Below are 12,344 nucleotides of genomic sequence, written 5' to 3'. Positions count from 1 at the left end.
TCAGCTTGAACAGGCTGACGACGGCGGCTGAGAGCGCTGAGCGACGTCTCGCACCGTGAGAAGTCCTTAAAGCGACAGAATCACCTCAAAATCTCTCATCAGCCGTTAAAATTTTCACTGAAAACCAGCTTAATTTTTCGAACCGTGTCCACTTCGATGTGTCTCACAGGTTTAGAAAAAATTTTGATCAAACAAAGCGCCAGTCTCTCAGCAACTTCTCAGACAAAGGAATTCCGACGAGGGGCTGGACGACTCCTCCCACAAGGAGTGCTCACAGGCGAATGACGTCACCGACAGGCGTGGAAAAACTCACGCATGCGCACGAGGGTTCAAGCATGTCTGACGTAAAAACATATGAATGAAATCCATATAGTTTTTGAAAAAAATAAAAAGGACCGTTACTTTATTGACAGCCCTCGTATAACTCCAGCGATGTTCTTCCTGTGATTTTAAGCATATGTTTGGTTCTCATTACCACATGTTTCATTCGACAGGAATTTCGCAAAATTTCTTTCTCTGGATATGTGCTTAATGGAGAGCAAGACAGCTTCTACTACTTATCTATGAGCCGTCTGCATGCTCAGAGGATCAATGCTGCCAAGAGGCTGAGTGAGAGCATTGCACCTGCTGCACAGCAGGCTGTGCCCTACAGCTCTGGGGCTCAGGGGGAGGATGCTGTGCTGCACAGTGAAGCAGAGGCGAACAGTGAGGTCAGTCACCAGCTGACACAAACACATAAAATTAATCAAAAAGAAAAAATAACTCCACTGACGTTAATGGAAACTGTATCATAGCGCGATTGTTTTTCAGTCAGTAGTTCTGCTTTTAGTCACAGGACTGTGAGAAACAGCATTTTTGAGAGTGTGAAAATTCAGATGTGAAGAACTATCTGTTTTGTATGAAAGTAGGGTTGGGGCAATCTGATCAAATATCGGTATCGGCTTCGAATACAGGCGTAATTCACAGGTCAGAAGTTTCTGATCCAACTTGCAGAGTTTTCCAATACAGCCGCTGCTCTACCCCTCCCTGCACTCACAGCAGAGCAGGGCGGGGCAGAGCACAGCACAGAATGAAAGAAATAAAGCTCCATCAAAATCTTTCAATAAATAATCTAGAGCTCCTCCTGTCTGCATAGCTATGATACATTCAGAAATTAACGGTTTATTTTACAGTTGAAAGGCTTCGTGTTTTCAAAAAGTTTGGAAATGTTTCCAGTTTGCTCGAAGAAGCCACAAAAAAAAAAAACACATGAGTGAGGAGAGGAGGGAAAGAGAGAGGAGATGAGGGGCAGGAGATGACCAGTGTCAGGGCTTGAAATAGTACGTGCATGTGCTAGTTTGTGCATGTATTATTCGAGTGGTGCACATAATTTTATACTGCACTTGCACTGGTGCAAGTAACTTTATCCAAGTTTTATCAGCTATAAGTGCCAGCAGAATGAACCAATAAAGGAATAAATAAGAAAAAAAGCTATTTCCAGTTTGTTGTCTTCATCTTCCGTGCGTTTTATGACTCTCACACACAGAGCGAGTTGCTGTGACGATTCGTTCGCACATGCACGTGAAAAAAAAACTGTCTGCCGCTGCTGCCGCTCATCCCTCAAACTCGGTCATAACCACACCGGACCTGCTTCCTGTTGCTTCCTGTTGCGTCATGACGACGCAGGAATATCTGCGTCAAGTGCGCGCAGCAGGGGGCAGAGAGGAGATGAGAACGCAGCCTGCAGGTTCTCTGCACAGAGAAATCAGAGTGCACAGTTTGGCTGCAGACAGACTGTGCACTCTGACTTCTCTTTATATAGTTTATATTTGTTGTTGTGCTGAGCTGCAGGTCTGCACTCTGAGTTCTGTTATAGTTTATCTTTCCTCCTCTGACCACGAGATGCGTGCGCACGAACGAACCGTCCATGAGTAAATGTGGAGATGTTTGGAGTTATAGTTGATGTGGACATGTCCTGTCTCTGGCATTCAGTCTGTGAGCAGGACTTATGTCCTTTTTTAACACAGTGATGAGAGAGTTTGAGGGGAGAACAAGGAACTAACTGCCTGCAGCTAGACAGTTTTTTTTTTTTTTTTTTATTGTTCACATGCGCGCATGTGAACGAATCGTCCGTGAGCGGACTAGAAATGTCTGGACTTTTTACTGCATGTGGACATGTCCTGTCTCTGGCAATCAGTCTGTGAGCAGGACGTTTATTGATTTTATTTAAACACGTTTGTGAGAGAAGAAGAGCGAGAAGCAGCAGGTGCAATCAGCATTTTTTTTTTTTTTTTTGTGCTCTTTTTGAGCGTGTAGTTTTACTGCATTATGTACATGGTATAAAAACAGTCCTGCGTGATTTATACTTCAGGAACAATGGAACACAGCAGGAATCATAAACTGGCGTCGGGTAACGTTGTCTTGTGAGGGTGTGGCTTCCAGTCACATCGAGTAATGACGCTTTGCTCTGACTTGAGCTGAAACCACTTAATTTCTGCGTTGACCACAGGACGCAAATAAAAATGAAACATGTTTAATTTTTGGCATCCGATTTGCTTCGTCCTTTGCGTCCCTCATGCTGTTGTGGCATCGAGCTGCATCATCTCTGCACTGAGTTGCTTCCATGCGGCATCGTCATGATGACACATGATGCAACTGGAAGCAGCCCCGGTGTGAAAAAAAGGGGCTTTACGGGCCCAGAGAGGAAGAGTCTGACACATCAGAGGAGGAGTTTTAAGGTTGATATAAGACTGACTTTTGGTTGTGCAAGTAACTTTTTTGGTGCAAGTAATTTTTTTGTTACTAGCACCAGTGCAAGTAGGTTAAAAAAAATGTATTTCGACCCCTGAGTGTGAACAGCGGATGCACTACACGCTGTTAAAAAGCAATGAAGCAATTTTACTCAGTGATTGGCTTCACCACACAGCCTCAGTGAAACAGCAAAGTGTGAAAAACTGATTCAGAAAGCTTTTCAATCAGGGTTTCATCTTTAAATGACAGGTTTTAACAATACGAGGTCTGTGAGAAAACTATCTGACCTTTTTATTTTTTTCAAAAACTATATGGATTTGAATCATGTGTGCTTGCATCAGACAAGCTTGAACCTTCGTGCGCATGCGTGAGTTTTTTCATGGCTGTCGGTTGCGTTATTCGCCTCTGGGCAGGCTTTGAGTGAGCACTGGTCCACCCCCCTCGTCGGATTTTTATTGTCAGTGAAATGGCTGAGAGGCTGCCGCTTTGCTCTGTGAATTTTTTTTCAGAAACTGTTAGAGACAGCCAGTTGGAAACCATTCGAAAGATTCAGATGGATTTTGGTGAAGATTCTGTCAGTATCACATGGATTAAGGACCATTAAAACTGGATTAAAAACAGCCCACGGCGGCGGAGGGCACACTGCGCCCCGAGTGGCCATCGACAGGCTGGAACGAGCAGATCACTTCCAATTTTCTTTGTAATGAAAGACGTGCGGAGGATTTCGCGCGTCAGCTCGGAGCCGCTCATTGCGCGCAACAAAAAAAAACACCTCCGTGTTGGAAACCATTCAGAAGATTCAGACGGCTTTTGATGGCTTTTCAGTCGAGTGAGTAGCCGAGAAATTGTTTAACAGCTGGGCATGTTCCAACTTGTCCTGTGAGACTTCCAACACGGAGGTGTTGTTTGTCCAGCGGCTGTGAGCGGCTGCATCGCGACGCGCGATTCCGTCCGCACGTCTTTCATTACAAAATCTCCTTTAACAGTGGAATGTGCCGATAAAGTGCTGATCCCGACCTCTTCTGAAACTTCTCTGCTAGTCACACGACGTCCTGCATCAACAGAGCCTTAAATTTGGAAGTGAGCTGCTCGTTCCAGCCTGTCGATGGCCGCTCGGGGCGCGGTGCCATGGGCCATTTTTAATCCAGTTTTAATGGTCCTTAATCCAGTTTTAATGGTCCTTAATCCGTGTGATACCGACAGAATCTTCACCGAAATCCATCTGAATCTCTCGAATGGTTTCCAACTGGCTGTCTCTAACAGTTTCTGAAAAAAAATTCATGGAGCAAAGCGGCAGCCACTCAGCCATTTCACTGACAATAAAAATCCGACGAGGGGGGTGGACCAGTGCTCACTCAAAGCCTGCCCACAGGTGAATGACGCAACCGACAGGCATGAAAAAACTCACGCATGCGCACGAAGGTTCAAGCTTGTCTGATGCAAGCACACATGATTCAAATCCATATAGTTTTTGAAAAAAATAAAAAGGTCGGATACTTTTCTAACAGACCTCGTATACGATTATACGATTATATTGTTTAAAAACAATAGTAATGCAATGCCACTAAAAATGTTGGAAAAAAAAACTTTCAAGACATCATAACAACTTTTCAACCTTATTTATGACCTTTTCAACATTATTTATTTTATTAACATAGACTTTGACAGAAACACTCAAAAAACTTTAATAGTATAAATATTACAACATAAATGCCATTTTTTCATCAATTATTCTTTCTTTCAATGCATCTAAAACCACTCAAAATTAGTTAAAGTTGGACTTGCCAGTAACATTTTAGAGGTATAAAACTCTGTAGCTTTGGGGGGGCTTTACCCCCTCGACGCCCACCAGGCCTTTCCCCTGTACCTCTGGCCATGCGCTGCAATCACATAATTTACCCGGCACTAAAATGGTGATAAAATGGTGACCAATAATGATAAGCTCTGGTATCGGAATAGTATCGGCATCTTCAGATATCCAAATTCAATTTCCGTCGATATTTTGGGGGTCTCGCACATGGTCGCAGTGAAATCGCGAAATAGAGCCCCCTAGAAATAAAAAAAAAAAACCTCCGCATAGGGTTGTTTTCGTCATAGCCTCACAAAAGTCGTACACATATTTACCATGCTAGGACGCACAAAAAAGTCCCTTAACATCATGGTGAAATGTCGACAGGAAGTCGGCCATTTTGATTTTAAGTTGCAATTTTGAGGTAATTTTTGCCATTTTTGGCCATTTCCACTACTTACATTTGAACGAACTCGTCCTAGGGATGTCATCCAATCGTCTTCAAATTTGGTCAACATCATCATGACCCACTGGTGATCAAAAGTTATCAAAAGAATGTAATTAGGTCAAAAGACGTGGCTGCTAGGGTTTGGCAAACTTTGGTGAGCTTTTCGGACCACGCTGTTTCACTTTGAATGGCTGTCACCCCCACATAATTCATCATAGATCCTTCAACCTTGCTGGACATGATGAGAGTTCCGCCCTGAACGTCTGCATATATTAATTTCCCACCTCCGCCATAGCGCCCCCCGGTGGTAACAGGAAATGTCCTATTTTTACTTTAACAGGTACTGATGTTACATGGTTAACCCCATCAACTTCATTCCACTTCTAAAACATGCAGAACAAGCTGGTGAACATAGGCGCTGAACGCCGTGAAGTTACGAGTAACGGCGTCCGTGTGGCGGCGTACCGAATATCGCCCCTTCGCCATGAAATTATGTTCTTCCTTTTGACGGCTTTAATTTTGTCATATCATCATGAAAATTGATACACAGGTCAACACGACAACCTCTTACAATTCATAGGGGCGTCGCCCATGGGCGGGGCAAAATGCCTCAGTAGCGCCCCTTGAAACTGTTTAAATACACCAAACCAGCTAGAACAGAACCATGGGTTCCTGGACAGTTGCGTCTGCGCTTCCTCTCACTGGCTTTATTTCTTCCGCTGCTTATACAGTCATTTTGACACAGTGATCCAACATTTAACTTTGTGTTTGTCCATTAATGTCTGCAAAATTGCCTTTTGCGTGCTCTCGTTCTGCATTCCTGGACAGTCGCTTCTGCGCTCCTTGACGCTGGCTTCATTTCTTCTGCAACTTCGCTGGCTTTATTTCTTCTGTGGTTTTAAACACAGTCATTTTGACACCGTGATCCAACTTTTAACTTTGTGTTCAACCGTTATTGACCGCAAAATCACTCTTTTGCAAGCTGGCATTCTGCGTAAATGCTTGTCTTGAGCACAAGTCATTGCGTCAGTGCGCACACACAACGAAGTTCATCTGATCCATTAACAAGATGTTAAATCTATCATAAACATACTTTTACAGCTGCTTATATAGAAGGAATGAACATGCAACTGTTTTACCGAGCTATTACAATAACAAATTACAAATAATTACCTTTTAAGGTGTGCCAAATATGTTCTCCACCTCAGTGCACAAGAGAGAGGGGAAAAAAGTGTCCAGATGAAACAGTCCTCTCTGATTCCATAAGCGATTAGAGGTGTTTTGAACTGCCAAGCTCTGACAGACAATGATTAATTATCATTGTCAAAAGAATTATTTTATATACAGAGATGAGCCTCATTAGCTGAATATTCTTCCTCTAAGAGCCACTGTTCTCCCGCGCTCAGGTCTAAAGATCTCACAGTACATCTCTGGGGCAGCCTTCCCCTCACTGCAGGACATTTACCAAACCAAGTCCTACGTTGGACACACAACCTCATCAGGGACAGTTCACACCCCCAACACTCACTCCTCACACTCCTACGATCAGGCAGACGCTACAGGAGTGTGAAGTCCAGGACTACTAGGCTGGCAAACAGCTTCTACCCACAGGCCATTGTGCTTTTAAAGTGTCCCTGCCACGCTATGACGTTTTTACATATTCTTGAAGAATAAAAAAAGCTTTTTCCACATGTTGTCTTTGTTTTTTTCTGATAAAATTACACTGAACAAGTATTTAGATGTTTCATTACTCATCTGAGAATTTGAATTTACCGCCTCTGAGTTGACCTACTTTTTCGCTGCGACGGATGTGACGTCATTCGAGTAGATGTCTCGCAGCACGGCTGTTTACCAACACGGCAGACACAGACAGCGAAGGCATAGTGCGCGATTATAGTGAAGATTTAAGTGACATATCGATTGTTTTTAAAGAAGATGAGGAAGTTTCTGATGAAAGGAAGCCGCGGTAAAAATAATGGGCGGCTCCAAACCGTGTATGTTCCAGCTGAACACGATAGAGGATGAAGCGCAGCTGTCAGCTGACAACAACAGCGCTGTGGAGGACACAGAATGGTTTGTTCACTCACCACCTATTCTTATAAACGATCATTTATTCCTGGCACGGTGTGTTTGTGTATGAAAAAAATTATTTCAGCAGCACAGCGTGCTTAAACTCAGGAGTTTATTGTAAAATCACTGAAAATAAAGTTTCTGTACATTCTGTATATATTTAATCATTTATAAGTCAGTTTCTTGTAATTGCTAATTCTTCACTTTTTATTCAAAGCAAATTATTGCACATCTTTATCTGAAAAGCTGTAGACCCACATGGGATGGGAAAAAAGATTACTAAATAAAAGAAAAATTTACTTCTATATCTGTTGTCAAATTTTATCAGGCATAATATTGTAGAAAAATGTTTATGCTAAATGGAGACTTTCCTGTCTAACATACATACAGAACATCTGTAATCATAAATTGTATCACATCTAATCTACTTTGAAGACAAAAAACAGGCTGTTCAGTTTACATGCATCTGTATATTTGGAAAACACAAAAATGTCAATGTTCTGTTTTTTTTTTCAGGTGCTCATGTGAACACAGTCAGCCGATGCCACTCGTGATCGAGTCTCCTTCTCATTAGGGCTGTCACGATTAGGAATTTCTGGAGACGATTAATTGTCAGACAAATAATTGTGATTGACGAATATATTCCCCTTCTTTATATTCTACTATTGTAGTATAATTGCACAACTCTGGAAGAACGTTTGGCTTCTGTGAGTGGAGAAACTGGGAATGGTGCAACATTTTTATTTTTATCTTCATTTTACATACAGTCCCAACGTTTTCTGATTTGTGGTTGTTTCTGTTGCATTTCTGAAATTGTTTCTCCTCATCAGTCACGTTTTGTGCTTAAATACTACATTAAGCTCAAGATTGAACAAATAAATACCTTTGGAAAGTAACAGCTGTTAAAGTTGAGTTCTCACCTGCTTTTTGTGATCTGTGCGTCTGAACATCACCACAGCTTCTTCATGTCAGGGTTTTTTTTTTTTTGTGGCTCAGTTCATTCATTTATTCTCATTTTTAAATATGTTTTTAAAGCTATTTGACCGTTTATTTCATCTCATGATCTCATAAATTCAGCATACGACGCGCACATGGTGTGAACAGGACGGAAACGGCAGAATCACACCTTTAGAGAAAGTTCAGAGAGAAGTAAAAGCACCTTCACGTTTTGGTTTTGTTTTCTTAACATGTTCACTCGGGTTAAAATCCTCTCTCTGCTCTGCTGCGCACTGATGGTTCTCAGACTGTAACGTGTCGCTCCTGCATTCAGGAATCTCCCTCACGCACCCCTCCCTCGCAGTCTGTTGACTGCGCGCGCACACACACACACACCCCGACAGATCCGCATTTTAGACTGCTTTTGAAGAAGACGGCCACTGTTTTAATTGGCCGTCTTATCCAAACGGCAGGACTGATCGCTCCTCACCCTCCATGTTATTGTCCTGCCTTAAGACGAGAGCGAGGCTGCAGCACAATGACGTCAGATTCTGAGTCGTTTTATGCTTTGTGGATAAAATAAATAATTCACGGTAATCGCGAATATGAAAAATAATCGTGAATATGAAAAATAATCGCGATTGACGAATATTGTAATAATTGTGACAGCCCTACTTCTCATATCAGGGTTAGCTTTGCAGGCAAGTTGTCTGTTATCTCAATAACAACCTAACTTACAAACAGCATTTTATTATGTATATAAGCTATATTTTTTTCTTTTTTTTTTTATTAATTTTGTTTTAACTTCTGTTTTAGGACTTTGGTGGCAACCCTTCATTTGAATGAAAATGCAGGGAGACAACAAAAACAGACAAAGCAAGAGAGACCACGGTTCAGAATATATTTTCCGTAGTGGAAAAGAGGGGGATTCACAGTGAGAAAGTTAGCCACATATTCATTCATTCGATTCATCAGACTGTATTACCTAGACCACTGGAGGAGACGAGACAGAGACGTGCGGACAGGTTCCTCCAGCTCTCAAATCAGCCCTTTTTCGCCTTCATCTCAAAAAACCCTCACTCGACCCGAAAATCCTGGCTCATTACCGCCCTGTCTCAAACCTGCCGTTCCTTTCCAAAGTCCTGGAAAAAGTCGTATCAGTTCAAATCCATGATCACCTCCACACCCATAACCTATATGAAATATTTCAGTCTGGTTTCCGTTCAGCACATAGCACAGAAACAGCCCTGGTCCGCATCATGAATGACCTTCTCATGACTGCGGACCAGGGCTCACCATCTCTCCTCCTCCTATTGGATCTGTCAGCCGCTTTTGACACCATTGACCACACCATCCTGCTCCACCACCTCAACACTGAAATATGACTCACTGGCACAACTCTCAGCTGGTTCCGCTCATATCTCACGAACAGGACAGAATGTGTTACACTCGGACAATCCAAATCCAAAACCCATACTGTCAGTTGTGGAGTGCCACAAGGGTCCGTCCTTGGTCCAACCCTTTTTACCATCTACATGCTCCCCCTTGGTCAAATCATCCGTAAACACAAGGTTCCATTTCATTGCTACGCAGACGACACACAGTTATATATCAAAACGGACTCCACACTCCCCTCAGCTCTGCCGTCTGCCCTTCAGGCTTGCCTGGAGGAAATAGAGGCATGGATGACTGATAACTTTCTCAAACTGAACACTGACAAAACTCAAGCCATCCTCATCGGTACCCCACATCAAACCCAGTCCTCCTCCCTCACCAGTATTCCCATTCTCTGCCACAGCATTCCCCTGTCCACCTCCGTCACCAATGTTGGAGTCAGAATTGACCCACATCTCACCTTTGACACCCACATCCGCCACCTATGCAAAGTCTCTTTCCATCACCTCAAAAACATAGCCAAACTCCGCCCCTCCCTTTCCCAACCGGATGCTGAGAGGTTGGTCCATGCTTTTGTCTCCTCCAGGTTGGACTATTGCAATGCCCTCCTCGTCGGGACCCCTGGTAAAAACCTGCAAAAGCTGCAGCACATCCAGAACTGTGCTGCCCGGGTCCTGACGAGGAGGCGCACGTTTGACCACATCACCCCTGTCCTCAGAGCCCTCCACTGGCTGCCCATTAAATACAGAATAGAGTATAAACTCTTCCTCCTCACTTATCAGTGCATACCTCAGTGAACTCCTCACCCCGCACACCGCCTCAAGATCTCTCTGCTCCACCACCTCCTCACACTGCCTTCACCAACTCAGGACCAGACTCTCCACCATGGGAGACAGGGCCTTCCAGGCAGTGGCCCCTCGGCTCTGGAACTCCCTCCCAGAGACCCTGAGGGCCCTACAAAGTTTGGAGGTTTTTAGATATTTAGATATACCTTTGTATACTGGCATAGTTCCACCTTAGAACTGGAATATTATATTTAGGATATACCTTACTTAATTCCCATATGACTTACTGCTGAGCTCCTAATGGCTGTAAATAATATAAACCTGGGTGAAACACTTTTCAGTTGCAACAAAATATTAAAGGAAGTAGATCGAAAGTAAACAAATTACTGAAATAAATGTAAATTTGGTTTTAGCTACACCATCAGTTAACTTAACAGCTCTTCAAAACGATGTCTCATCAGTGTTTTTCCCCCCAGAAAAAAGTCTAATAAAAATAAATAAAAAAAACAAAACTAAAATTAATACTGAATTATCTTGTATATTTGTCTACAGAGACATTTCTTTACTGGTGACATCATCATGTATTGAAGAATACAATTCTTAAACCCTCATATACCTTGAACCCTCCTGTTCTCTCTGTGCGGGGGGCTGCATTTGATAAAGTTTTTGGCTGCCTGGAGGTCAGTGAAGGAATATCTGGTTTTGTTCACCATGATGATGAATTTAGCTGGGAGGTACAGGCTGTAGGACATTCGGGACTCATGTCAGAAAAGATGTGTTCAGGAGATCCTTTGTAGACGAGGCAGCCTTTGAAATCTGCATCATATTTAAGTTAAATTGGCTCAAGTTGATTTTGCAATAGATTAGCCGAGGTGACAGTCTAGTGGTTAAGTGTTGGGTTTCAGACCAGGGGATCCTCGGTTCAGAACCCAGCCAGACCAGAAAATCACAAATGGCCCTTGGGCAAGATCCTTAATCCCCAAATTGCTCCCAGTGTGTAGTGAGCATCTTGCATGTGTGAATGAGATGCATCATTATAAAGTGTTTTGAGCTTCTGATGCAGCTTGAAAAAGTGCTATATAAATGCAGTCCATTTACCATTTAAAAAAAACAAAAAACCTGCAAATCTTAAAGTCTTTATTTTGTTTTATTCTGCTTTGCATAGGCTCAGTGATGCCTTAGAAGAACTCATCATATGAAGAAAATGAATTGAATGAGATTTATTGTCATTGTCATCACAAAGGCAACAACGAAATTACATTTACACTCCAATTACCTCAGACAAAATACAACAATTAATCCACAATTATTGCTTCTTTACCGTAATAATGGCACACATCAAAATTAAAGACAACACATATACATTTGACATTGTTTATGTGCACTAAACTTGAAACAGTCTGTCATCCGAATTGAGCCAAAGTGGGTGAGGGCCGCTGCAACATGAGTCACGCTGCCAGCAGCTGGGGGGGAGTGGCGTGAGCAGGGGGCGGGATGGGGTGTGGTGGGGGGCAGGAGGGTAGAGGTAGGGGGGAGGTGGAGCATGCTTACAGTCCTTGTGTGAGTCAGTTCTTTTTCTGTCCGTGTGGGAGTTAGAGAAGATAAGGGGCAGCTGAATGTTCACCAAGGCCGTAGAAATTGTTCTGGAGAAAACAATGGGGCATTTTGTCCTTCTGACTGATAAGCCTGCCGTGTTTGTGGTTGAGCAGTGAAAAACACTTTTACAGTCTCACATGAACAAACCAGATCCCAACTTATGAATATTCCCCAGTCTCTTAAATCTTCCTCTGCAAGGTGCACATTTACTCCAAGATGTTAACCAATTTGCGTCTGAGTTCAAGGGTTAACACAGTCTGAGAATGCATCGCCTTGCCCAACTCATTAATCATGACGGACAGGTGAGGGGTCTTGGTTCTGGTGGCAGCTGTCTTGCCAGTTTTCCGGTAGGTCAGGGCAGCACATACGCCAGTGTAGTACCAGCCCTCCTACTATGAAACCAAATATAAATAAATCCGCGACATCCTCCACAGAGAAAGGTGCAAAGCATTCGACTCGTCACGTCTCCCAGGCGTCAAGAACATAGCCCGCAGGGTAGGTTCCATCTGGGCACGCAGGTGCCCCTGGCCCTGATCTTCTTGTAGAAAAAATGGTGTCAATAGCGTTCAGAAACCAGCTGATCAATTCCGTGGTT

At 43.1% G+C, this 12,344-nt stretch overlaps 1 protein-coding gene across 1 annotated transcript in view; it reads left to right on the top strand.

Annotated features, from left to right (window-relative positions):
• Positions 1–12,344, top strand: part of szt2 (SZT2 subunit of KICSTOR complex) — a 701,839-nt gene that overhangs the window by 319,044 nt on the left and 370,451 nt on the right. The window contains 1 exon segment of the mRNA XM_034179252.1: positions 495–710. Coding sequence (XP_034035143.1) covers positions 495–710 — 216 coding nt within the window.

Source organism: Thalassophryne amazonica, chromosome 10 (genome assembly GCF_902500255.1).
Source record: "Thalassophryne amazonica chromosome 10, fThaAma1.1, whole genome shotgun sequence".
In the NCBI taxonomy this organism is placed as follows: Eukaryota; Metazoa; Chordata; class Actinopteri; order Batrachoidiformes; family Batrachoididae; genus Thalassophryne; species Thalassophryne amazonica.
This window is presented reverse-complemented; position numbering and strand designations above follow the sequence as displayed.